Source organism: Chlamydotis macqueenii, chromosome 2 (genome assembly GCF_036417535.1).
Source record: "Chlamydotis macqueenii isolate bChlMac1 chromosome 2, bChlMac1.mat, whole genome shotgun sequence".
NCBI classification, from domain to species: Eukaryota; Metazoa; Chordata; class Aves; order Otidiformes; family Otididae; genus Chlamydotis; species Chlamydotis macqueenii.
The window spans coordinates 128,255,885-128,279,537 of NC_141557.1; the positions used below are offsets into that span (position 1 = coordinate 128,255,885).

The 23,653-nt window shown below is 38.5% G+C and overlaps 1 protein-coding gene across 2 annotated transcripts in view; it reads left to right on the plus strand.

The window, feature by feature from the left end:
• Window positions 1-22,650, plus strand: part of SULF1 (sulfatase 1) — a 130,761-nt gene extending 108,111 nt beyond the window's left edge. The window contains exons 15-24 of one of the 2 annotated variants that reach the window (XM_086740923.1): window positions 2,425-2,641; window positions 5,307-5,553; window positions 7,288-7,384; window positions 7,470-7,564; window positions 7,987-8,052; window positions 11,029-11,201; window positions 13,496-13,638; window positions 13,743-13,866; window positions 14,776-14,809; window positions 20,056-20,234. In XM_086740923.1, coding sequence (XP_086597049.1) covers window positions 2,425-2,641; window positions 5,307-5,553; window positions 7,288-7,384; window positions 7,470-7,564; window positions 7,987-8,052; window positions 11,029-11,201; window positions 13,496-13,638; window positions 13,743-13,866; window positions 14,776-14,809; window positions 20,056-20,086 — 1,227 coding nt within the window. In that variant the 3' untranslated portion in view covers window positions 20,087-20,234. Of the gene's footprint in view, window positions 1-2,424; window positions 2,642-5,306; window positions 5,554-7,287; window positions 7,385-7,469; window positions 7,565-7,986; window positions 8,053-11,028; window positions 11,202-13,495; window positions 13,639-13,742; window positions 13,867-14,775; window positions 14,810-20,055 lie in introns of both variants that reach the window. The other variant, XM_086740924.1, reaches the window with a different exon arrangement.
• Window positions 22,651-23,653: the final 1,003 nt, after the last annotated feature.

Sequence of the window (23,653 nt, forward strand, 5' to 3'; positions counted from 1 at the left end):
CTCTGAAGCATCTTTATAATGACACTTTTTAAAGAAAAGTCAAAAAAAAAAAAAGAGGAACTGAATCACATTGAATACTTGTTTTAAATAGAGAACTATTATTGGCTTGTACTAGACACAGAGAGTCTTGTTTCAACATTAGTCATAATACTGTTCAGAATGATCTAAATGGCTGTTGAGGCCACTCCTGGAACCTCTAACTATAATTAATGTTAGACAAGGAGAATACTTATTTTACTTTAAAATGGTGCTTTTGAGACTCATTAAAAACTAGTGCCATGTGTTTATAAATGTAGCGTGTACCCAATAAACACAGGAAGCACAGTGGTGCAGTCACTTCGTATCCAGTAACAATCTTCTCTTGCTGCAGTAGGAAGAGCGCATGTGCTACTGCAGAACAAAATCCTGCAAAGTGCTATAGCTCTCAGACACCCTTACTCGTAGAAAGTCACCTTGTCACTTGTTGGTTCAGGTTTACACTGGAAGTCTGGGCATGAGTGGAATTTCTCAGGCAGCTGTCAGCTGCGTGGAGGTGTATGGCCCTTTTGCACTTGGTTTACTGCTCTGGGATCAAAGCCATGCCAACCCACTGGAAAAGTCTCTGAGCATGGGATCCATCTTTTAGCTCAGCCCACGTCTTAGGCCAGAGAGTGCTCTCAGGCTGCTGTGGTTCTGAGCCACATCAGGTCACTCCTCAGGTTACCAGTCAGCAAATCTACCTAAGGCTTAGTTTTCTTTCTTCATTTTTCAGGCAGCTTGATAGCACCACCAAAATAGTCCAGAGCAGTCGTTAGTTAATGGAAGAGATGTACCAAAATATCTGTGCTCTGACATTAGTGTCCATTTGAAAAATTAAGTTGAGGACTCCATTAGTACCAGCATCTAGCATCTTGCTATTATTAATGAGGCAAGGGAAAGCTATGCTATTCAGTCACGGGAACCAAAAAAAGGACACACTATTGAGAAACCTAGCTGAAACAGCAACTAAAAGGTTCCAGATATCAACAGCATTACTGAGTTTTGTTCTCTACACTATCCGGCCACACTTAATTCCTTTGTATGGAAAATCTGGTCATTGTGGTTTAAGATGCACAAGTGAACAAAACTCACTGAGTAATAGTCATTTATAGTCGTATTCAAATTATAAATAAACATAGCTATTTCTAGTTCTCCCTATTGTTATTCAGACTACAACAGACTTAAAATCTTCACAGGCTGCTTAGCTTTTATCAAGTGTTATGGGTGCCAGCTGCAACCCAGGAGCTTTATATGGCAAACGTTGGGCATGGGCAAAAGAGTTCTACTCTGTCAGCACCTATCCATGTTTTAAAAAAATGACATTTAGGTTTTTTAAGACAGTTTGGTGTTGAAAGGAGATTAAAGTCCCAGTTGCTTTTTGATTTGAAATGCGAAGACAATGGGATCCACTGGAAAAATCCACCTGGAATCTTCCATCTGGTTCAGTGATGTTGATAATCAAGTCAGACGGATACTGTGCAGACAAGCTGGAAAAAAATTCTATTTCCTCTAATGCTCCCACACTTGCTCTGATACTCAGCACACACATGATGCCCTTTACAGGTACTCCCTCTAGACTGCACCTTTTTCTCCCAAGTCTGATACACATCTCAAGACTTAGGTATCCAAAGGAGTTTATCCAAACTAATTTATTTGTTTACTGTCCCCAAGGTTCTTCCCCTTGCTTGCACCTGCAGGGTGTAGGGAGGCTGGCTGGGGGTATCATGCTTTCAGGCTTCTCTCTTCTCATGTAAAGTATAAAGAGCCAGCAATGTTTGCAGGTCTGAGTGGCACGGTTTGCAGGGGCATGTCTTAGGGTGCAGGTCCTAACTCTGGCCACTGGTAAGGAAATAAATGACATATTGTTAGTGGTTTATGTATTTTTCTATAAATCACATCCACAATTTGTCCTCTTTCCAAGGAACCCTACAACTGAACCAGTTCTTCATCTTTGGGGATTTTTTGTTTTTCCCTGAATCATGTTAGAAATTCCAAGTCACAGAACAAAGAAAAAAAAAGTTTGTTTTTTCAAAGAAAAAAAAAGAGTTGGTGAAAACATCCCTGACAGCTGTACTCTCTGACTCAGTAAATTAAGACTTTTCACTTGCTCCTTTCAGAGATGTGTTTAGTCTAGATACTCTTGATTTATATATCTTTTTTGGCTGGGTTGTATTTCTTGATGCAGATTTGCAGTGATTTCATTGAAGCTTATGTTTGCCTAGCATGAGAGAGATGTTAAGAAGTATGCAAGTGAATTTAGTTCCTAAAATGTTTCCCTTCTCAGTTTGTTATTTAAGGGACTGCTTGATTTTTAAAGACGTTTGCCTGCCTTGTTTTAGAATCCACTTGAAAGTAGCAGGGGTTTGAATGCTACTGGGAAATCATCTTTGTTTCTCTGTCTCACAGAAGTGGCAGTGCACGGAGGATGCTTCCGGCAAACTTCGAATTCACAAGTGTAAGGTATCTAGCGACATCCTTGCCATCCGAAAACGGACCCGCAGCATACACTCCCGGGGATACGGCAGTAAAGACAAAGACTGCAACTGTGGAGACACTGATTACCGAAACAGCAGGGCCCAAAGAAAAAATCAAAGACAGTTCTTGAGAAACCCTAATGCGCAAAGTAAGTGTTACTTGATCTCTTGGACTCCGAGGCGAGGAGCAGGGGGAAATAACTGGCAGAGTGTTGGCTTCCCGGTACACTCTTGCTTTCAGCTCCGTAAAAGCTCCGGGATCCCAGGGTGACACGAGTGGGGTTGCAGTGTCCTCTAGTGGAGCGTGCGCTAAACAATTTTAGGAGAGCAGTATAGAATCATAGAACCATAGAATAGTTTGGGTTGGAAGGGACATTTAAAGGTCATCCAGTCCAAACCCCCTGCAAGGAGCATGGACATCTTCAGCTAGATCAGATTGCTCAGCGTGCTTGGTTTTATTTCTGCTAACGATTTCTATAAAGCAAATCTATTTAAAGAAGCTATTCTTTTAAATGGCACAAGTATTTTCATCTATCTGCCCAGCAATGAAAGTTCTGTAGCTATAGCAAAGCAAGCAGACCTGGATTTCAGACTTTATTCAAGAGCAGGTTGTATTCTCCTGCTCTCTATCTAGAATACTAAACTGGGGAATGAAATAAAGATGAGTCTTTGAAACAGGGAGATAGTGAAGTTGTATGAGAACTGTAGAAGTTAGAAGATGCTGCACAGATGTCTATGAAATAAGAAAATAGTGTCAGTATAATCCAAAATATTTCCTGATTCAAAGCCTGCTCTGCTCTGCATGTAAACAAGTATCTTTGGTATTCTTTGTACGTTCAACCACAATATTGTCTGTCTTGAGTTGTCTCATTGTTCAGACTAAATGCTGCCTTGATATAATTTCTTCCATTTGTTTAGTTTGATCTAAGGAACTTCACAGTGTGTACAGGCAGATGTCTGCTGAAAAGTCTGTATGTCAGATTGACAGGGTGATTCTAAAACTGGGGAATGTTCCCGTAAGTGATACTTTCAAGGGGAGATACCTGTTGTGTACCTTGGAAAGAGGTGTCAACAGCATACCAGCAAGGGCTGACTGGAGTTTTCAACTGGGAGGGGAAGTGACTTGGAGACAACATGGGAGAAAGTCTGGAGAACATTTGAAGGGGGTATCAGAAGAAGTCCATTTGTTATGCTTTTCTCCTTTACAACATTCTTATTCCTCTTACCTCCTCCTCCTTCTCCAAATTAACCTTAGCATTCATCTGAGTAGAACAGAGAAAGACTCATGATGATGACACATTGCTAAGGAAATGGCTAGTTCAGACCTCAGTTTTTAGATGACACGTGGATAAGATGCTTATATATTCCAGACTCTTTCAGTGACTTGATTCATAACTGGTATGATCAGAGACTGTTACAATGCCAGAAATTGTCCCATCTGACCCTATGAATCTTTCTGCATTATTTTATTAAAGGGCAATATGGTTATAAATCAGAAAGATGCTTTGAAACTAGGGTTTTTCTCTTCAGGCATATGAATGTCTTCATTGACTTGAGTGGGAAGCCTTTTTTCACCTGACAGCAGGCAACCACTGAAACAGTTCAGAATAGGACGGTTTGAATGAAGAGTTGAATGAGGATCGCTGTCTGCACTTCTAAAAGATTCTTGTGGGAAAGGTTCAATGTGAGTCTCTCAAAGACACTAACATAAAAACCGCAATAGAATCGACACTACCTGCCAAAGGCAGTACTTTCTTACAGCTTCCGTTTTATTTTGCGGCATAAATTACTATTAACCGTTAGGTGGCAAAGGTGTGATCAGCATGGATGTAACAAATGGAAATACCCTACAACTGATTTTTGCAATCTGTAATATGTATTTCTAGGGCTCAGTGTTGTGATTTTGCTAGACAGAATATGCTTTGGTGTGGTACTGACTGTGGGTTTTACCAGCCTGATTTGGAACAAGCGCATTTAGCAAAAGAAGTAAAAAGTGTAAGGTCCTCCAGACTGAGCCCAAACACAGGTATTCTTGTACATAACATTAAAAAATCCTTTAAAAGTTAACTGTCTTAGTTAATCTGACTCATATATGCTGCTGTACTTGCAAAACTCCAAGACAGTAACTAAAAGAGCTGTAACCCTACTAAGCTCAGAGGTTTCAATGGGTAAAAGTGACACAGTAAATCTCACTAGGTCTACAATATAGCAAGTTTTTGGTGGTCTGACTTGTACATGTAGATACGGATGATATATGTGTCGAAGTATACATATGTATATACCTATAGATACATACACACTGATATATGATGGATTCTTGCCCTTTTAATGCCTACCTTTAAAAAGCAAAAGATGTCATCCTTTTAAAAAGTCATTTTTATTCTAAGGCATAAGTCAAACTTACGTCACATGCCAATTTACAGGTAGTGACCTTGTTTCACAGTACTGAATGGTTTAATTTTCTAAAGTGGTTTCTAATCCTACGGTCTCTTATATTTTGAGTGTCTCTTTCTAGATATCTGATTTCTGACATACTGATTTTATTTGGAGATACGGATGCTAACTGTGGCATAAGGTCAGACTAACACAAAATGCAAACTTTGAAGCAATCAAGATTTCATGCTATTCACAAAAGTGTGGACCCTGACGTATCAAAAAAAAAATCATTAAATAACTTTCTGTAAAGCCACAGAAAAAAGAATAAGATGTTTTTACTGGACAGCATTCTTGCTCTTTGGAATATGCTTTATGTTCATGGTAAGAGTCATGTAGACATGTATATGCAGCTGGGAATGTTTCTTTCTTCTGCTTCAGAATACAAACCCCGATTTGTTCACACTCGCCAAACCCGGTCCTTGTCTGTGGAATTTGAAGGTGAAATATATGACATAAATCTAGAAGAGGAAGAACTGCAGGTGTTAAAGACCAAAAGTATCACCAAGCGTCACAATGCTGAAAATGAGGAAGAAGCAGAGGAAACCGATGGTGCTGCCGGTGATGCAATGATTGCTGATGGCCCTGATGCCATAAGTCAACCTAACTCTGTCAGAGTGACGCACAAGTATGATTGCTTTTTCTGTGTTTTTTTTTTCTTAAAATGAAATCTTTTTCATTTTCTAATTGTATTCTCTTTCTCTCCATTTTTTATTATTTTATAGTTAAAATATTTAAGAACGTAAAACTATTGTTGTAGATTTTAGACAAACCCGAGTTGTATTTGTTAGTAGATGGAATCATTTAACCTTAGTACATGTATTTTAAAGGGAGGCATCTACTTTAGGTTTTATTTCTGAGCAGTAGGCATCTCCAGAGGGAGATTCATCTTCCATATCGAAACCTGTATCTTATGATGGATTAATCACCCTGTGAAGCTGACACTCCTGCTGTTCTTTGTAAAGTGTAGGCTACCAGTTTAACATAGAGGCCTAAATTTGAGACTGAAATCCCACTATTAATGAGGACAGATTAGATCGTTACATCATCTATCTTAATGCTTAGTTGTTTGCACCCACTAACATTAGATAGGATACATTAGACCTGTTTATCCCTGAAGAGACCCACAATCCTTTTTCCATCCTGGAAGATGCTTAGATTTCAGTTTTTAACCCTATGCTAAATCTGAATGAAAAGAGAAAATTCTCAAAATATTTTTTAGTTTAAAAAAGCTAATATGATTGATTTGAAAAGCCAGACAGAGGCAAGCAACAAAAGTCTTCTGTTTTATCCTTTTTTGTGTGTTTAAAATGTAAATATAATTTCTCTCTTTTATTTTTTTTTTAATATCAAGGAAAACATAAAAGTTAATTTTGTATAAGTAAAAACTATCCATGGCATTAATAAAGGCTTAAATAGCTTTCTGGAAAAGTTATTATTTCTCTGTAAAGTGTTTTGACTTTTACTGAGTACAGTTGCTTTCAGAATTATTTGAGTGAAGAAAAAAACATAATGCGATAACAAAGAAATGGGATAATGGCAAGAGATAAGCATCTAAATCTTCCTTTCTGATATTCTTCTCAAAAATTAAAAGAAGAGTTCTGATGAAGCAGTACTCAAGAAAGGTTGTGTCATTAAAATTGGAATATTTCCATAATTAAGGAATTTCTGTTTGCCAGCACAGAGACTTTGAAAGCCCGGGCTGCAGTCTGCTGAATTTTCTGTCTCAGTCCACCTCCTTGGCCTTCCATGTCTTGAGTCTTTTTTCTCTTGGTAGAGCTGTAGAGCTGTTTTTTTCAAACACCAATATAAACATTTTTGTAATTTCACCTTTTTTTAACTTGAGTGTTCTGCTGGCTTTTTTTTTTACTACTTATTTGAACTCTTTACTCTAACTTTGATTCCTATTGATCTTCAGCCCATTGACTGTATGTTCTGGTCTTAACTATTTTGCATACTTGGAAGATGAGTCACATTAATGTGGCAAAAGAATATATTTCTCAGCAGCTGGCCGTTAAATAAGCAATGGCACGTTTGGTTAACAAGAAGCTTTAAATCGGAACAGATTTTTATTTCAGTTTCAATTTTATTTCTAATTGGATTAAGACTCTCCAAGATGGCATTGCCATTGCATTTTTGCTTAGCAGGCGCAGAGTGTGTTGTGGATGAGGATTTTTAAAATTTTATTTTGCAAAGAAAACAGATTGAAGCAATTATTGGTAAGTCAACATGAGAAGACTTCATGGAGTTTGTTTATTTCTTAACAGAGTATAGCAAAGGACGGATTGGGAATGCTGGAAGAAGGAAAATAAATGGGTGGGCAACTGGGAAATCACTGATCTTCTCTTTCTTATATCTACAGATGTTTTATTCTTCCAAATGACACTATTCACTGTGAGAGGGAGCTGTACCAATCTGCCAGAGCCTGGAAGGACCACAAGGCTTACATTGATAAGGAGGTAAGAGGTATTTTAAAATCTGAGTGAAATCTTTGCACTGCTACCTTTTCAAAGAATAATTCTGACCCTAAAATATTGTCTGCAGATCGAAGCTCTCCAAGACAAAATTAAGAATTTGAGGGAAGTTAGAGGACACCTAAAAAGAAGAAAACCAGATGAATGTGATTGTAGTAAACAGAGGTAAGAGATGTGGCATTTAACACTGAAAGCTACACCGATTGATAAGGCTTGCACATTTTTCAAATTTTCTGAGATGGAAAAAAAAGAACATAAGCTTTATTGATATTTATAACCACTTTAGGTACTCATTTTAGTTAGATCACTTTTAAGAGTAGAAGCTACTATGAATCAAAAGAAGATAAATGCAAAAATTTAAAGATTAAATATATTTGTATTCTACTAACGTATTTTAACTCAACTGTAGTTTTGCTATAATGCAGCATAGGATAACTCACACAGAGATAACTTCTTTAAATGAAGTGAAAATTGTATGTCATTCTGTGTAGTTCTTTAAGAAAATGTCAAAGTTGGTATGTTTCTGGTTTGCTTCTGTGTTGAAAATGGTTTCATGATTTGTTAATTTCTAATAATTTTCCCTGTAGCTATTACAACAAAGAAAAAGGGGTAAAGGCCCAAGAGAAAATAAAGAGCCATCTTCATCCGTTCAAGTAAGATTGTTATTATCTTCTCACTCTCTTAGCTGGCTTTTTGGTGGATAGGGGAAGGGAAGAGGTGAGGGAAATAAAATGTCACAGACAGCAAGCTCTCACAAGAAACCTTCAGTAGTTTCGGACAGACATGTAAAAGTTTATGAGTATTATTTTTAAAACCTATTGATGTAGATAGAAGAAATTTATAATTTCAGAAGTAGATTGAGGGGGTGTTGCCCTCTATGTCAACGACCAGCTGGAGTGCATGGACCTCCACCTGGGGATGGATGAGGAGCCGGCTGAGAGCTTATGGGTCAGGATTAAAGGGAGGACAGGGACAGGCGACATTATAGTGGGGGTCTACTACATGCCACCTAACCAGGAAGAGCAAGCGGACTTCAACCACCCTGATATCTGTTGGAAGGACAGCATAGCAAAGAATAAGCAATCCAGGAGGTTCCTAGTTTGTGTAAATGATAACATTCTTCTCCAAGTGACAGAGGAGCCAATGAGGAGAGATGCTATGCTGGACCTTGTTCTCACCAACAAGGAGGGGCTGGTGGGGAATGTGGAGCTCACAGACAACCGGTGGAGTTTGAGATCTTTAGGGCAGCAAGGAGGGTGCACAGCAAGCTCTCTACGCTGGACTTCAGGAGAGCAAACTTTGGCCTCTTCAGGGAACTGATCAGCAGAGTACCATGGGATAAATCCCTGGAGGGAAGAGGGGTCCACGAAAGCTGGTTAACATTCAAGGATCACCTCCTCCAAGCTCAGGAGTGATGCGTCCCAATGAAGAAGAAGTCAAGCAAAAACGCCAGAAGGCCTGTGTGGATGAACAAGGAGCTCTTGAACCAACTAAAAAACAATGAGGAAGCCTACAGAGGGTGATAGCAAGGACAGGTAGCCTGGGAGGGATACAGACAGATTGTCCAAGCAGCCAGGGATCAGGTAAGGAAGGCTAAAGCCCTGATAGAATTAAATCTGGCCAGAGACGTCAAGGACAACAAGAAAACATTCTATAGCTGCATCTAGGATAAAAGGAAGACCTGGGAAAATGTGGACCCTCTCCAGAAGTAAACAGGAGACTTGGTTACCCAGGACATGGAGAAGACTGAGGTACTCAATGACTTTTTCGCCTCAGTCTTTATGGCCAAGGCCTCTAGCCACATCACCCAAGTTGCAGAAGGCAAAAGCAGAGACTAGGAGAATGAAGGAGGAGGTTCCCACTGTAGGAGAAGAGGGAGTTCGAGACCATATGAGGAACCTGAAGGTGCGCAAGTCCATGGGACCTGATGAGATGCATCCATGGGTCCTGAGGGACCTGGCGGATTAAGTTGCCAAGCCACTGTCTATCATGTTTGAGAAGTCATATAAGTTGGGCAAGGTTCCCACTGACTGGAAAAGGGAAAACATAACCCTTGTTTTTAAAAAGGGAAAAAAGGATCACCAGGGGAACTACAGGCCAGTCAATCTTACCTCTATGCCCTGCAAGATCATGGAGCAGATCATCCTGGAAACTATGCTAAAGCACGTGGAAAACAAGGAGGTGATTGGTGACAGCCAACATGGCTTCACCAAGGGCAAATTGTGCCTGACTAATTTGGTGGCCTTCTACAACAGGCTTACAGCATTGGTGGATAAGGGACAACCAGTTGACATAATCTACCTGGACTTGTGCAAAGCATTTGACACTATCCCACACAACATCCTTGTCTTTAAACTGGAGAGACATGGATTTGATGGACAGATCACCCGATGGATAAGGAATTGGCTTGATGGTCGTGCTCAGAGAGTTGCGGTCAATGGCTCAATGTCCAAGTGGAGACTGGTAATGAGTGGCATTCCTCAGGGGTTAGTACTGGGAGCTGCCCTGTTTAACATCTTTATTGGTGACGTGGGCCAGTGGGATAGAGTGCAACCTCAGCAAGTTCGTCGACACCAAACTGTGTGGTGCGGTTAACACGCTGGAGGGAAGAGATGCCATCCAGAGGGACCTTGACATGCTGGAGAGGTGGGCCCATGAAATTCAACAAGGCCAAGTGCAAGATCCTGCACAGTGGGTGGGAGAAGTGGGTGGGGACAATCCCAAGCACAAGCACAGACTGGGCAGACAATGGATTGAGAGCAGTCCTGAGGAGAAGAACCTGGGAGTATTGGTGGATGAGAAGCAAAACATAAGCCAACAATGCGTGCTTGCAGCCCAAAAAGCCAACAGCATCTTGGGCTGCATCAAAAGAAGCATGGCCAACAGGTCTATTCTGCTCTGGATCCCGCAACGTGAAAAGGATATAGACTTGTTGAAGCAAGTCCAAAGGAGAGCCACAAAGATGATTGGGGACTGGCGCACTTCTCCTATGAGGACAGACTGAGAGAGTTGGGGCTGTTCAGCCTGGAGAAGAGGAAGCTCTGAGGAGACTTTTTTCCAGCCTTTCAATACTTAAAGGGGGCTTATGAGAAATATGGGCAGAAACAGTTTAGCAGGGCCTATTTTGATAGGACAAGGGGTAATGGCTTTAAAATAAAAGGAGGTAAATTCAGATTGAACAGAAGGAAAAAATTTTTTACAAAGAGAGTGGTGGAACACTGGAACAGGTTTCCCAGGGAGGTGGTAGATGCCCCATCCCTGGAAACATTCAAGGCCAGGTTGGATGGGGCTCCGAGCAACCTGATCTGGTTGGAGATGTCCCTGTTCCTTGCAGAGGGATTGGACTAGATGACCTTTGAAGGTCCCTTCCAACCCAAACCATTCTATGATTCCATGATTCTATGATTCACAGTCATTAAAAAGATCCAGTTAAACCTAAATGCAACAGTGTATGCTTACCAAAGAGAACACCTTGTCATAAGGTCTGGGGTGGAAGCTGAGCTAGAAGAAGGGCATATTCTCATCCTCTCATCTTTAAAAAGCCAGAAAGATGTAAAAACTGCTGATGCTGTTGTTAACCAAATAGACACTGTTCTCTGTCAGCCGTGCCCAACTTTCTGTCTGAACAGAGAAGCAGCACAAGAAGTGGATGGCAAACTGCAGCTGTTCAAAGAGAACCGGAGAAGGAAGAAGGAAAGGAAGGGGAAAAAGCGCCAGAAGAAAGGAGACGAGTGCAGCCTTCCCGGATTGACATGTTTTACCCATGACAACAACCACTGGCAAACAGCACCGTTCTGGAACTGTAAGTCTTACATGCACATGCAGACGTGAACAAGGTTATCCTCTGCTGTGTAACAGAGTTCCTGCTTCATGCAATCAGTCAGAGTGGTATTTTGAAGAATTGGCACTTAATGCTGCTCCTGCTGTTATTCTGAAGTACTAAAGAACATTGCTTGAGTATGCGTGCAATTGTTGCATTACTTATTGATATGAAATTATGACAAGAGGCTCGATGATAAACACTGCAAAAGGAAAAAGGAGAGTTGGCCTCTAAAGCACAGACTTCTGTAACCAGCTACTGAGATATGTGTCATCTCTTGGGGACCAAGATGACCAAATATTTCATAGGAATATTAATTGGGTTTCCAGTTATTAATAATAACATTGTTCTTCAATTTTCACAAATCCTTTTTGGGACTTGACCTTTAATGTTGTCACAAACATAAAAGGTCTACTTTAATTTTTTCATTTTTATTTCAAAGTGTATCATGAACAACTTACCTTATTGTGAAGGAAATACATATACTATACCTTATAAATTCTTTCCATTTATTCCCATTTTTTATATTTTAAAAGAATTTAAAAATCACAACTGTGGAATGCTCACCTGGTGTATAAGAACAAAATACTATAGCTAGAAAATATTTTAAGTTCCTTTAAACTTCAGAGTATATAGATAACCATACTATTGAGACATGCTTCAACCCTTCTTGGTATTCAGGATATAACAAAACAACATCTTTCTCATCCTTGGTGGCAGAGGACAAAAAGTGATTGAAAAATTCACTTTCAAAACCTTCAAGATTAAGTGATGAAGTTACAACATAGTTGACTCCAAGCAGAAAATTTGCTAAGAGCAATTTTTCATTTGGAGAAAGATGTCTCCTAGTGGCAATCTGTTGATTGCACTAGGACTTCTGCTAATATATTTTTTACACTTTAAAGTATTCCTGAAGTAGTCATATGCATGATTTTTATTTTAAAGATAACAATTAAATTAGCTTGTTACTTTTTAACTGTAGAGTAACAAACAGCTGTGAAAAGCGTTCTCATATTTCTGTGCATTCTGGCACACAGAATTCTTCAGCAACAGTTGTGGTGTAAAAAAATGTCCCTGTGATGCAGTTCATAACTTAAAGAAGAGCTCAGGCATTGATTCAGCTTACACTTGAAGTTTGCTTAAGACATTGACAATCTTACAGCAAGTCACAGGACTAGTAACAAATCTAAATTAAATAAAACTTTAAGGCAATATTAATATTTTATTATTTTGAATTCTTCCACAGCAAAACTTTGTTAGCAGTTTGTTTGAAAATTGAGATACCTTTCTTACAGACTTTTCTGCTAGCAGAACAAGATTATAAACAAGATATACCCAGGTCACCTCTGTGGCCGCTCCTGTCACTCTGACACCTGAATCCAGGTGTCTTCGGTCTGGAGTGGAAGCTTGCTTTAGGTTTCCTCAGACTCAGAGGTGAAAACAAGATATAATCCAGTTACACTGCTTGGAATTGCCCTACAAAGGCCTGACAGAATGATTCAATTTCCCTCTTACTTGTGCATCAAATAAACAAGATGAGGGATTGCAGTTCAAAGTAATAGTTAAGTGTAAAACTCAGGTCAGTAAGGCAGAGACACTTAAATGAGGCATAGGATTATCCACTGGTCTTGCTTCCAACCTTGCTTCTTCTGTCTTTCCTGAATTCAAGGGGCCAGGCAAGCTCCCTGCTTGTAAACCCATCTCTTCATTGCCTGATCTCTCTCACGTCCCTCATTCCCATACACTGCTTCGCGCTTTCTTGAGTGCTGTGTCATTTCCATCTCACTTTTGACATCAGCTAGCAATTTGACCTTCCTCTGTAGTGCTTACACTTCTGTAATTTTCTGTTGTACTTGCATCTCAGAGGATCTACTAGGTTAAGGCTACTTTCTGTTGGAGGAAATGGTATCCTTATATATAGTAAGCAACTCCAAAGAATCCTGTATACAAATCTTAAGAATAAGGATTTCTGTTGGTTTTTTATGAAGTCTGAATTCTACTCAATCCTGATAAACTGTATATAACTCAGAACAGAATATGCCTCATTAACTGTAGAATTCACCATCTTCTGCTTTCATGAACTGAATGTTTGTGAAAATTACTTGTTAGCAACATTTATTCTGTTTCAGACCAGAATCCAACATTATTGAAACAGAAGAATTGTTTTAATAGATATAGAATTTAAGTACATTAAAATCTATAGAAGTTTCACTAGCAGAAAAAAACAAGCATATTATTTTTCACTGAAAACTTATAACTTGTTTCTTTCATTACAGTGGGCTCTTTCTGTGCTTGCACAAGCTCAAATAACAACACTTACTGGTGTTTGCGAACAGTCAATGACACGCACAATTTTCTCTTTTGTGAGTTTGCAACTGGCTTCTTGGAATATTTTGATATGAACACTGATCCCTATCAGGTAAATCCCTTTCCCAGTTACAAAATGTTGTTCACCAGGCTCCTTTAGGTTTTTTTTTATTTCTGTTAACAAGTATTTTTCCCTTCCATTTCTCTTTTTCTCAGCTGACAAATACAGTGCACACAGTGGAAAGAGGCATTTTGAATCAGTTACACATACAGCTCATGGAACTGCGAAGTTGTCAAGGCTATAAGCAGTGCAATCCAAGGCCGAAGGGACTTGAAACAGGTACAAGAAAAATAGAAGTGTTTATTTCCATTTTCTTAGGTTTTTTTCATCTGCTTAAGTACTAATTCTGTCCATGAAGTCTCACTCTCCTAAGTGTTTTTCTGAAAAGTTTGGAATGATCCACGTACACCATCCTGCCCAACCACATGACCACAAAGCTTCTTTGCAAGTTTGCACAGGTTATTCTAGACAGATATTGACGGCGAAAAACAACAACATCTGACAGAAATGCTGCAGAAAGGTTATAATGTTAATTGACCTAAACAATAACAAGCATATACTTATCTTCATAGTCATAACTCTTTTCTCTGTTGCAGGGTTTTTTTGGTTAGTTTTTGCCTCCCAGTAGCAGGTGAGGTATTAAATTCTGTGTTTATTCCAATTGCTGTCTGTCTGTATAAACAACCTCAGGCTCTACACCACAACTGAGATTTAACATTGCAAACTGAGATTTAACATTGCAGTAGCCTCCTCCATTTTTGAGGAAAGCAATATTTTTTTACAAGAGTCTCTGAATACAAAAATATCTGATATTTATACTTCATAAGTCTGCAATTCATTGCCTTTAAATTTGGTTGCTTGAATATATATTTTTTTTACAGGAATATTCTCTTCTACATATTTTGTGTTATGGCATCTTTGTATCTCTTTCTTCACCTACAAATGTTTCTCTTTTTTACAATATCTAATTGTTTGGGGGCTTTATTATTTTTTAAAAACTGTGGTTTTTCAGTTCTTTTATATAAAACTTCCAGGCAATCTCTATTGGACTGCAACTCTGTCTTTATTTAACACAGTACATTTCTTTTTAGGAATTAGATGAGATGCTGTGCATGGAAAACTACATTGTGAATGGTTTTACAAGTTCTAAACACTAACAAAAGTTACTCTTGTATTTTCCTATATCAGGAAATAAAGATGGAGGAAGCTATGATCCACACAGGTATCCACACTTTTTTATTCTCCTCAGCAGCTTCTTTCCAAATAATTGCATGACTCCAGTCCATTTCAACTAATGTCTGTATCCTGCCATGTTGCACAGAGCATAGCTTTTGATGCATGCATTTTCTAACTACTCTACACTGAACTTGGCCATTGTTTTTTAGATCTACCATTCTGCATTTAACGTAGCTCATTGTCATAGCAAGACTTCATACAGCTCGTATTCCATGCCTGTATTTCTTAGATGTTTACACAGGGAAAATGACACAAAAAGAATTACCTCTTTTGGGTTGTTTTCCGGTTGTTGGGTTGATTTTGAATGGGTTGGGGTTTTTTTTCTGATTTTGTTTAAGTATATACAGCTGCTTTTAAAATGTAAAGCAAATGTGCTTAAAAAGTTTTCTGAAATATATGTGTCCAAAGACCCTAATAAAGTCTATGGAAGTAGAGTAAAATCGTCTTGCTGGTTTTAGGAAATGTTGGGAGATGCTGCTTTAAGCAAAAGCAATGATCAAATGCAGCATGTGCTCAGAAGCCAGCGGGAGACAGTTATATAAGGATGGCAGAAAGATGAGGCTCCTTTGGGCAGGAGGACTGGTGCTTTCAAACCAGATAACACATGCATGAAAGCAATTTATTTTTTTTTTTAAGTTATAATACTTGAACTGAGGAAAGGCAACAGGTGAGGGTTTTTTATACCTAATGCTTGAACTTGAGGTATACATGAAAGACTGCTTTTGCTAGTGTATTTTTCTGTTTGCAAGTATATTTATCACACCCGCATATTTATCATGCAGAGTTCAGTTCCTCCTGGTGGAGGAGCCACTCAAACATGAAGCAAGAGCCTGAAGAGACTGCAAAAACTCAGATCTTAATAGTAGTGAGCTTGCTGTTCAGTAAGCACTACTTGCACTCAGGAGAAAAAAAAACAGATTAGAAGTCGTCTGTCAAGTGTCACATTTGTTAGACGTGATATCTTCTCACTGTATATCAATTTTATACATTTTCATCTCCATGCATTTTGGTGGAGTAGCTCCTGATATACATAGCTTGCATGAGATCTAAACTGGGTCCAAGGAGTTTACAAGTCTACATAAAACATTTTTTTTCACAGGATCTTCTGAAAATAACTCTGTCGTTAGCTCCAGAAGCCAGGGAACAATTACAATAATGTATTTGAATACTTTATAGATCTCCAGTTTAAGCAGCTCATTTTTTCTTGCAGCCAATTTTCTATTTTCTCACTTGGGTAGTTTTGGGATCTAGGAAAACAATCAGCTTTTGTTTGGTTATATCCCAGTTGTTTGCATTGCTCATTACAGCCTGGTGAGAACTGCTTACTACAATGATAGAAAATAATCCCTGTAATTATCCTTTTAAGTCTTTCATTAGAAGACATCCTTGTAAGCATTCCTCATTTTAACTACAGATCTAACAGAAATGGCATTTTTGAAATATAGGATTGCATGAAATAGTAGAATACACAGTATTAATCTTTGCATTGTATCTTCCTACACTGTTCAGTCATGAAAACACTTTAACTTCTGATACCAAGTCAATAGCATTATGCTACTGGGGTAAATAACAGGTATAATATAACACAAGTGATTCTGCTCTGTGCCATTACATTCCAGACACCCAGTTTCTCTATAGGCACAGGTGCCTGGTTGAGCATTTTGGTTCAAGCCCCATCTTGGTGGAAATTGTTTTTCTTTCTAAAAAAAATAAACAAACAAAAATTAAATGAACAAATATCAGGAATCATTAAAATTATCTCTTAGAGGATCTTTTTCTTGATGCCTGCAGAGAAGCTAGCAGAATGAGAAAGGGAAACCCCTGTGCTGCTAAGTCATCTGAACTACCCCTTAGGCTTCCTTCAGATATTGTAGCTCATCCACTCAGACCTGTTTCCAGTTCAAAACGTTCTGAGTTAGAACAGCACTACAGGTGTTACAAGTACAATATTGAGACAACAGACCTTTACAGAAACAGACAGTATAGTGCTGTTTGCTTAACACATAGACAGCGAGCTTCAGTGGGCGAGAACTCATGCCACCTGTGTCCTTTGATGGACAGGACAACTCTGCAGGCATGGCTGACAGCAGGATGTCAGAATTGCACACTCCTCTCTCCTCTCCTGGTTGTCTGAGGTTTTTCAAAGCCACCAGGGAGATGATTGTATCTACTTGTCTTTAGTCTCAGTGGAGATATATCCAGATCCCTTACTAGTTTTGAGACAACACAGCCACAGATGGCATCATGGGACTCCAGGGTGTGATAATTGGAGAGTGAAGCTTAGCTAATGCTTGATTTATAAAAATCGGAAGATGTTTTCCTATGAACATTTAGCAACAATTTTTCTCTTTTTTTGGGTCTATGGCATAGCTGAGAGATTCCAAAATATTGGCTGAGGAAACCACTGCCATACTCAAATGTAACTCATCTGCACTTTCCCCTTTCACATCTATTTGTAATGAGATTTCTTACAGGGGAAATCCTTTCCTTTCCTCTCTCCTTCCCCCTGTATGCTTTTATTTCAGTGGGAAACTTTTCACGCTTCCTGCAAAGTTGTGGAATTAAGCTGTGAGGTGACTCACTCAGTCAACCAACATACAACCAGCTCTAAGACCTTAAAACTTTGGTTTCCTATTTGTTTAACATGTATGAATACAAGTTACCTCTGTCCCATGTGTTTAAACAAGGTTTGTTTTTTTTTTCTACTTGATGTGAAGATGATGGAGCAATTTCCAGTGCCTTCCCAGCTGTGAAACTCCTCTGAGACTGCAGAAACAGTGCCACATTTAGAGGGGAAAATATAGATCCAGCACAAAGGACCATGTAGCTCTGACATTCTTTGAGCTATTTTGTAGGAATACAGCAAACGCCCTGCTGATCTTCTCCACAGCACAGCCCTGCTGCCCCACTACTGAGGCTGACGAAAACTCTGCTCCTCTTCACTGATCTCCAGACCTCCTGGCTGCCCATTCTGACACTTAGGCTTTCCCAGCTCAACCCCCTGTCCCGCTAGCTGGGACGGGCAGCAGAGGCTTCTGTGGGCCCAAAGGCACCTTTCTGGTCCCTGCTTTGCCCTCCACTGCCCTCGTCCATTCCCAGGACTGTTACTGGTCAAATGGAGACCGACTTTCTTACAGTGGTTTTGGCCACCAACTTTCCTACAGCAGTTTGTTCCTATACAGGCTCTGATTTGGTAAAGTAAAAAAAAAATGAAACTATCAATACAAATACTAACAGAGTAAAATTTAAATATTGTCACTTATGCAGTGTGGTTAATATCTTAGAGAGTTTGGTGACTAAATTCCTCAAAAATGCATCCCTTCCTGTGATGTTTTCTAGGGCCCTTTATGCCTCTAAGCACTGGAATAGTAAGACTTTTTTTCTTGAAACCTCTGTAGTATTTAATTTTTTTTTTGTTTCAGGAAACAAATTACCCATATTTTGTCTTACAAAGATGGCTTTCATGGGGCTATGCCATTATTTCATTTCTCTTGCCTACTTCAGGAAAAGAAAGAAGACACTCTGTTATAGCTGTCCTATTGGATCCAAAAAGCATGGATCTGTAAAAGGGAGTTTGGCAAGTGTTTGCAAAAAAAATATTTCTAGAACTAACTTTTTTTAAAAATTGAAATTTTGTGTTGTAAAACATTTGCAGCTATTGTATTAAGTGAAGAAATATCAATTAAGCTAAAAGATTTTGATATTTCCAAGTAAGGAAAGCAGTCTCCCTTTGGTGCAGAAGAAGGCTTCTCATCATAAGAAAATCTCAAGGTTTTTTTCTGAATATAATGGTATTTTTTTGACTTTCCATGTGATGGACTGAATAGTGGAGAAATTCTTTCCAGTGTAAAATCCCAAGCTAGTAAAGAAGCAAAGAATATAAACTATGATAGATACAAGATGTATCTTCTGTTGTACTTGAACAATAGGAAAGGCCAAGTTAAAATGCAAACAAATTAATGGAGATGCCAAGAACCCACTGTAGGGGTGAAGGGCTCAACAGGCATAAATATCTCTGCTCAGATATTCAGTCTGTTGGACTATAGCCACTTCAGCTTCCAAGGTGATTGCTACTAGCATACCTGCCTGTACAATTTTCAGAAAGAGAATAAGTCATCTCAGTGAAGTAATTACTAAATATTGCCTACAACATCATTTGTAAGGACAAATTTGCCACTTTCCCTGACAGGCTTTTGCATTACCTGATTAATTTTTCCTTGTGGTCCACTTTGTTGATAAAATCTTTGGACTGAATATGGTCTGCGCAGTGCATTAAATGAAATAGTGGTATTCAGTGTTACTTGTCAATATAAAATTTCACACTACATTTGGTAATCTGAGTCACTGTAGTCACTTTAGTGACTTTCAAAAATGTTTTGGAAATGGATTTCCTTCATGTCTTTTCTTTTTATGGCTGTGATCAATATAAAATGCAGCTCCATTGCTACTTACAGACTCACATGTATGCCCTTTATTCAAACTTATTATATGATAAAGATGTTAGATATTTTCTTTAAAAGCTTTATTTTTTTAATTGAAAAAAAAGAAAATCTTTAGGAGGTTCTGTCTATGTGTATTTTAACACTATTTTATAGAGTGGTGCAGTCCTATAAATTAATTCACATCCAAGTTTTTGCAGCTTTTATTTCTCCTAATTGCTCTGCATAAATTAAAATGAATGTTTCCAAAGTAAATAAAATGCTACCTTTGGCTATCATTTATTAAATAAAATGTGGCTGGTTGGTTTGTAGACCATAAGTCTGGAGATACTCAGACACCAAATTCCTTTGGGTGTTGTTGAAGTCCAGGTCACTAATGGCTTTCAGAGTTAGTCCCATCTTTTATACCTAACCATTGTTCGCTTATTCCATATTTTGGTGGAGGAAAGGTGAACGGATTATTCATGTATTGAAGCATTTTTCCTGCCTTGAAATATCAGAGGAAAGATTTATCCCTGACTGTCGTCACAAAGCCCCATTAGACCAGATTTTGCTCTTTTTTACTCAGTTCAAGGATGTAGCAGAAGACAGGGAGTTCCTTGCTGGTTGTTCAGAAGGAGCTGTGAACACACCTGAGCCCAGAATCATTAATATGAAGATGTGGAGCGTCTTGAGCTACATACTTTATGAATAGTGGTGCTTTCAAGCAAATTGGAGTAGAAACACATGTGGAAGCTTTGCTTGCACTTTTAACCTGATGTTCACCATTAGGCTTTATTCTTTCTTTCAACAGAGGACAGTTATGGGATGGATGGGAAGGCTAACCTGCCCAGTTTCACTGGTGATATCGACTGGCAAGGACTGGAAGACTTGTACAGTGTGAATGAAAGTGTATATGAATACAGATACAACTATAGACTTAGTCTGGCTGACTGGACTAATTACTTGAAGGATGTAGATAGAATGTTTGCACTGCTGAACAGTTACTACCAGCAAAATAAAACAGACAAGGCTAACACAGCTCGAAGCAACGGGGATGGGGATGAATCATCCACGCTGTTTACCTTGGTGGAAATTACTTCTGCTGAAGAATCGAGCGGCCTGCCTGCAAAAGAGTTGCAACTTATTGTGCCAACGGACATTGCAGCCCTTGCTTTGAGCACAGTGAATTTAAGTCAGGAGAGGAAACTTGAATTAAACAATGATATTCCTGAGAAAAGTAGTTTGAATGACGCACACTGGAGAAATAATTATCAAGCTGAAAAATGGACGGAGGATAAAGAATCAGACCGTTTTGATATGGATTTCAGTGGAAACGGTTTGATAGAGTTGGAGTCCCGGCATAGTTTCATGCTACAACCCATCAGTATTCCTCAAAAAGACACTCATCAGGACACTGACACTGTAGAAGATATATTTGAAGATCAAATATATCTTCCTGTGAGGTCCGATGAATCCCTCGTTCATCAGGCTGTAAACGTATCCATTAGGGATTCATCTATCGGTACCCAGAAAACAGGAACTTTCTTGAAAAAGACGGAACAGAGTCTTGCAGGGGAAACTTCACAAATCCTAAATGTAGAAGGCAGTGCCTCATCTCCGCTTTCCTTGGATTAGATCAAGTTGGAAACCATTGAATAAGTTCTCCTTTTTCTTATTAGCAAACTAATAAAGGTAATCAGGACAACTGACATTCCATGTTTATTGTAGATACGTTTTGCAGCTAAATTGAACCCCGTTCAGTATTTGTCTGAGTGCATTTATTTTATTCACACACACATACTTTCACTGTAATTCTCCCCACTGGGAAGCAAGATTTCCAGTTTTTAATGAAAAGAAACAGTGTTAACTTTCAATGCAGTAGTGCATTATTCGAAAGCTCAAAAGTATTTCTTTAAAGAGGATGTTCAAGTTACTTTCTCTATTTCCAATTGATCCCACCATGAATTAATGTTTCAGGTCACCCAATCTGTCTGCGTAATATCTTTTTCAGAAATTATTTTAACCACTGGAAATTCCTAATGTCATGCTTTTGATTAAAATGCACTTTTAAAATCTGTATGCCATACCATTGATGACTCTAATACCTTCTGTGTTCTTAGTTTGCTCATTGTATCAGGTAATTGTGAAACCAATAAATAGATTGACAGGAAAGAGGTAATCAGCATGAATTATGGAAACAGACTCTTTCAATATTATTTTAGCAAAAATATTGCATGTTTTTGTTACTTTGATTTTATTACATTTACTCTCAGAAAGGTATGGCTAATTATTGTTAACTGTAGGAGTATTTGTTTAAATTGGATTGTGTCCCTATATATTGATATTTTCAGTATTAAAAATTCATGAGGATTTTGCCTTTTTTTCTGATACTGGTAGAAAGGTTTACATCAATACATATATGCTTTTGTCATCACATCTGATTTTTATTAGGCTGAACAATAACTTGAAAACATCGTTTTGAGACAAAATATTTTTGTTTTCAACAGGCATTAAAGGGAATGATAAAATCATCTTAACTTTATATTATTTTAGCTTTAAAAGGCACATGAGGTTAAAAATAGTAGTTTAGATAATTTTTGTTGTCATATTCTAATTTTTTTCTTGAACTTTACCAAGCATTACATTTTATAAAGTATAATATAAAAATTACTTTGAAAATCTGTATTACTTGAAACCTAATATCTTCCCTTGCTGTTTTATAAATTTCTAAATAATTAGCACAACAACAACAACAACAAAAGAGAATTACCTCAAACAGATGTAATTCCATCGTGTCCAATTCAGACATGTGTTTCCTATCTGTTACATGTTATTTAGTGTAGTGAGTATCTTTTGGCTATTGCAAACACTGAAGGTTAAACTTACATTCATTGCATTGTTTTTTAAGTTGAAACTTTTTAAAAAGGAGATTCTTTCAGTAGGATTTTAATAATTTTAAGAAGCAGTCTTTTTGATGGACTCTGTACATATGTTAAAATTACTAGCTCTTTATCCAATGTATGTGTCATGGGCTGATTGATAGAAAAACATATTTATGGTCATGAATGTTGCTATTTGTACATAGGTTTTAAGTTACTAGGATACAGACTGTGTTTTTAAATCTTGTATAATATTTCTGTGATACTTTTATAGAACAATTCTGGCTTCGGGAAAGTCTAGAAGCAATATTTCTTGAAATAAAAGGTGTTTTACTTTACCTGCTTCAGAGAAGTCCAGATGATCCAGTTTTCCTCCTAATTAAGGTTTATTTTTAAAATATGTTAACAGTTTCCGTTTTCAGAATCCATCCACACTTAAAGCAATAGGTAACAAAATAGCACACTACATTCTGTTAGTTATAAATTATTCCTGGAGATTGTGAATAATACATATTTTTTGTTTAAGACATGCTGTGATTTTTTTTTTTAATTTTCAATTCATTCGATCCTGTCTTCCTTGAAGTCAATGCACCGAGCTGCACAACCAAAGGTTCCCAGAAGTAAAGCAACGTTACACGGTGCCATTCCCTGCTTTGCCACTCTCCCTCCTCCCTGCAGAGCTCTCCCTGTGACAGCAAAGTACAGCAGAACCAAACACGCAGGGCTTAACAAGAACGGACCACAGATCTCTAGGCAGGAGGAGTAACTCCTCACACAAGTCTCCACAAAACTGAATTTAGCTTTCAAGGTAAACACTCTCTTGATTGTACTCTATGTTTCTTTGGTGGCCAGCAAATAAGATTAGCTTGACAAGCTGAGATCAGCCTCTGACGTTATGCTTCTGGATCTCTTCTTTCTTCCACATAGTCCTTGGACACTGATGTTCCTGCAGACATGAAGTTACAGGGGATATTTGTGGGGATCAGGAAAGGGGACCAATGGTTAACCAAAGTGCTCAAAAGTCAGTCATTGCAATGCTAGATAGACCCCTGAGAGATGCCTACCCCTGGAAAGCACGCTGTAAAACACAGGATGGATTTCAAAACAGGGTGCCGAGCAGGCTGAGCCAGCAGGTTTTGGAGGACTTTAAGGACTAAGACAAGCTGAAGCAAGGTCCCATACAACTACATCTTCGTGCAGGGAATTATCCAGCACCAGCCACGTGCCCTCCTTTCTTTGAAAGTGCATTTCTTTGAAAGAACCAAGCGAGATGCTTTCTTCTGTTTTAATGCTTGGGCAGAGATAGAGACTGGAATGGTGCAATAGTGTGGTCCACTTATTCACCTCACTTGTCCTTTCTCCTTACATGACAGCTCGAAGTACTCACTCAGGAAACGGAAGAGATCACATCCTCCTCAGCTTGAAAGTGGCCAACCTTCCTTGTTCCAGGACAGCACCCTATCCTCCAAACTATCAGATAGTTTAGATGGGAGCCTTTTTTATGACTCTCTTACAGGAGTGTGGAGGGAA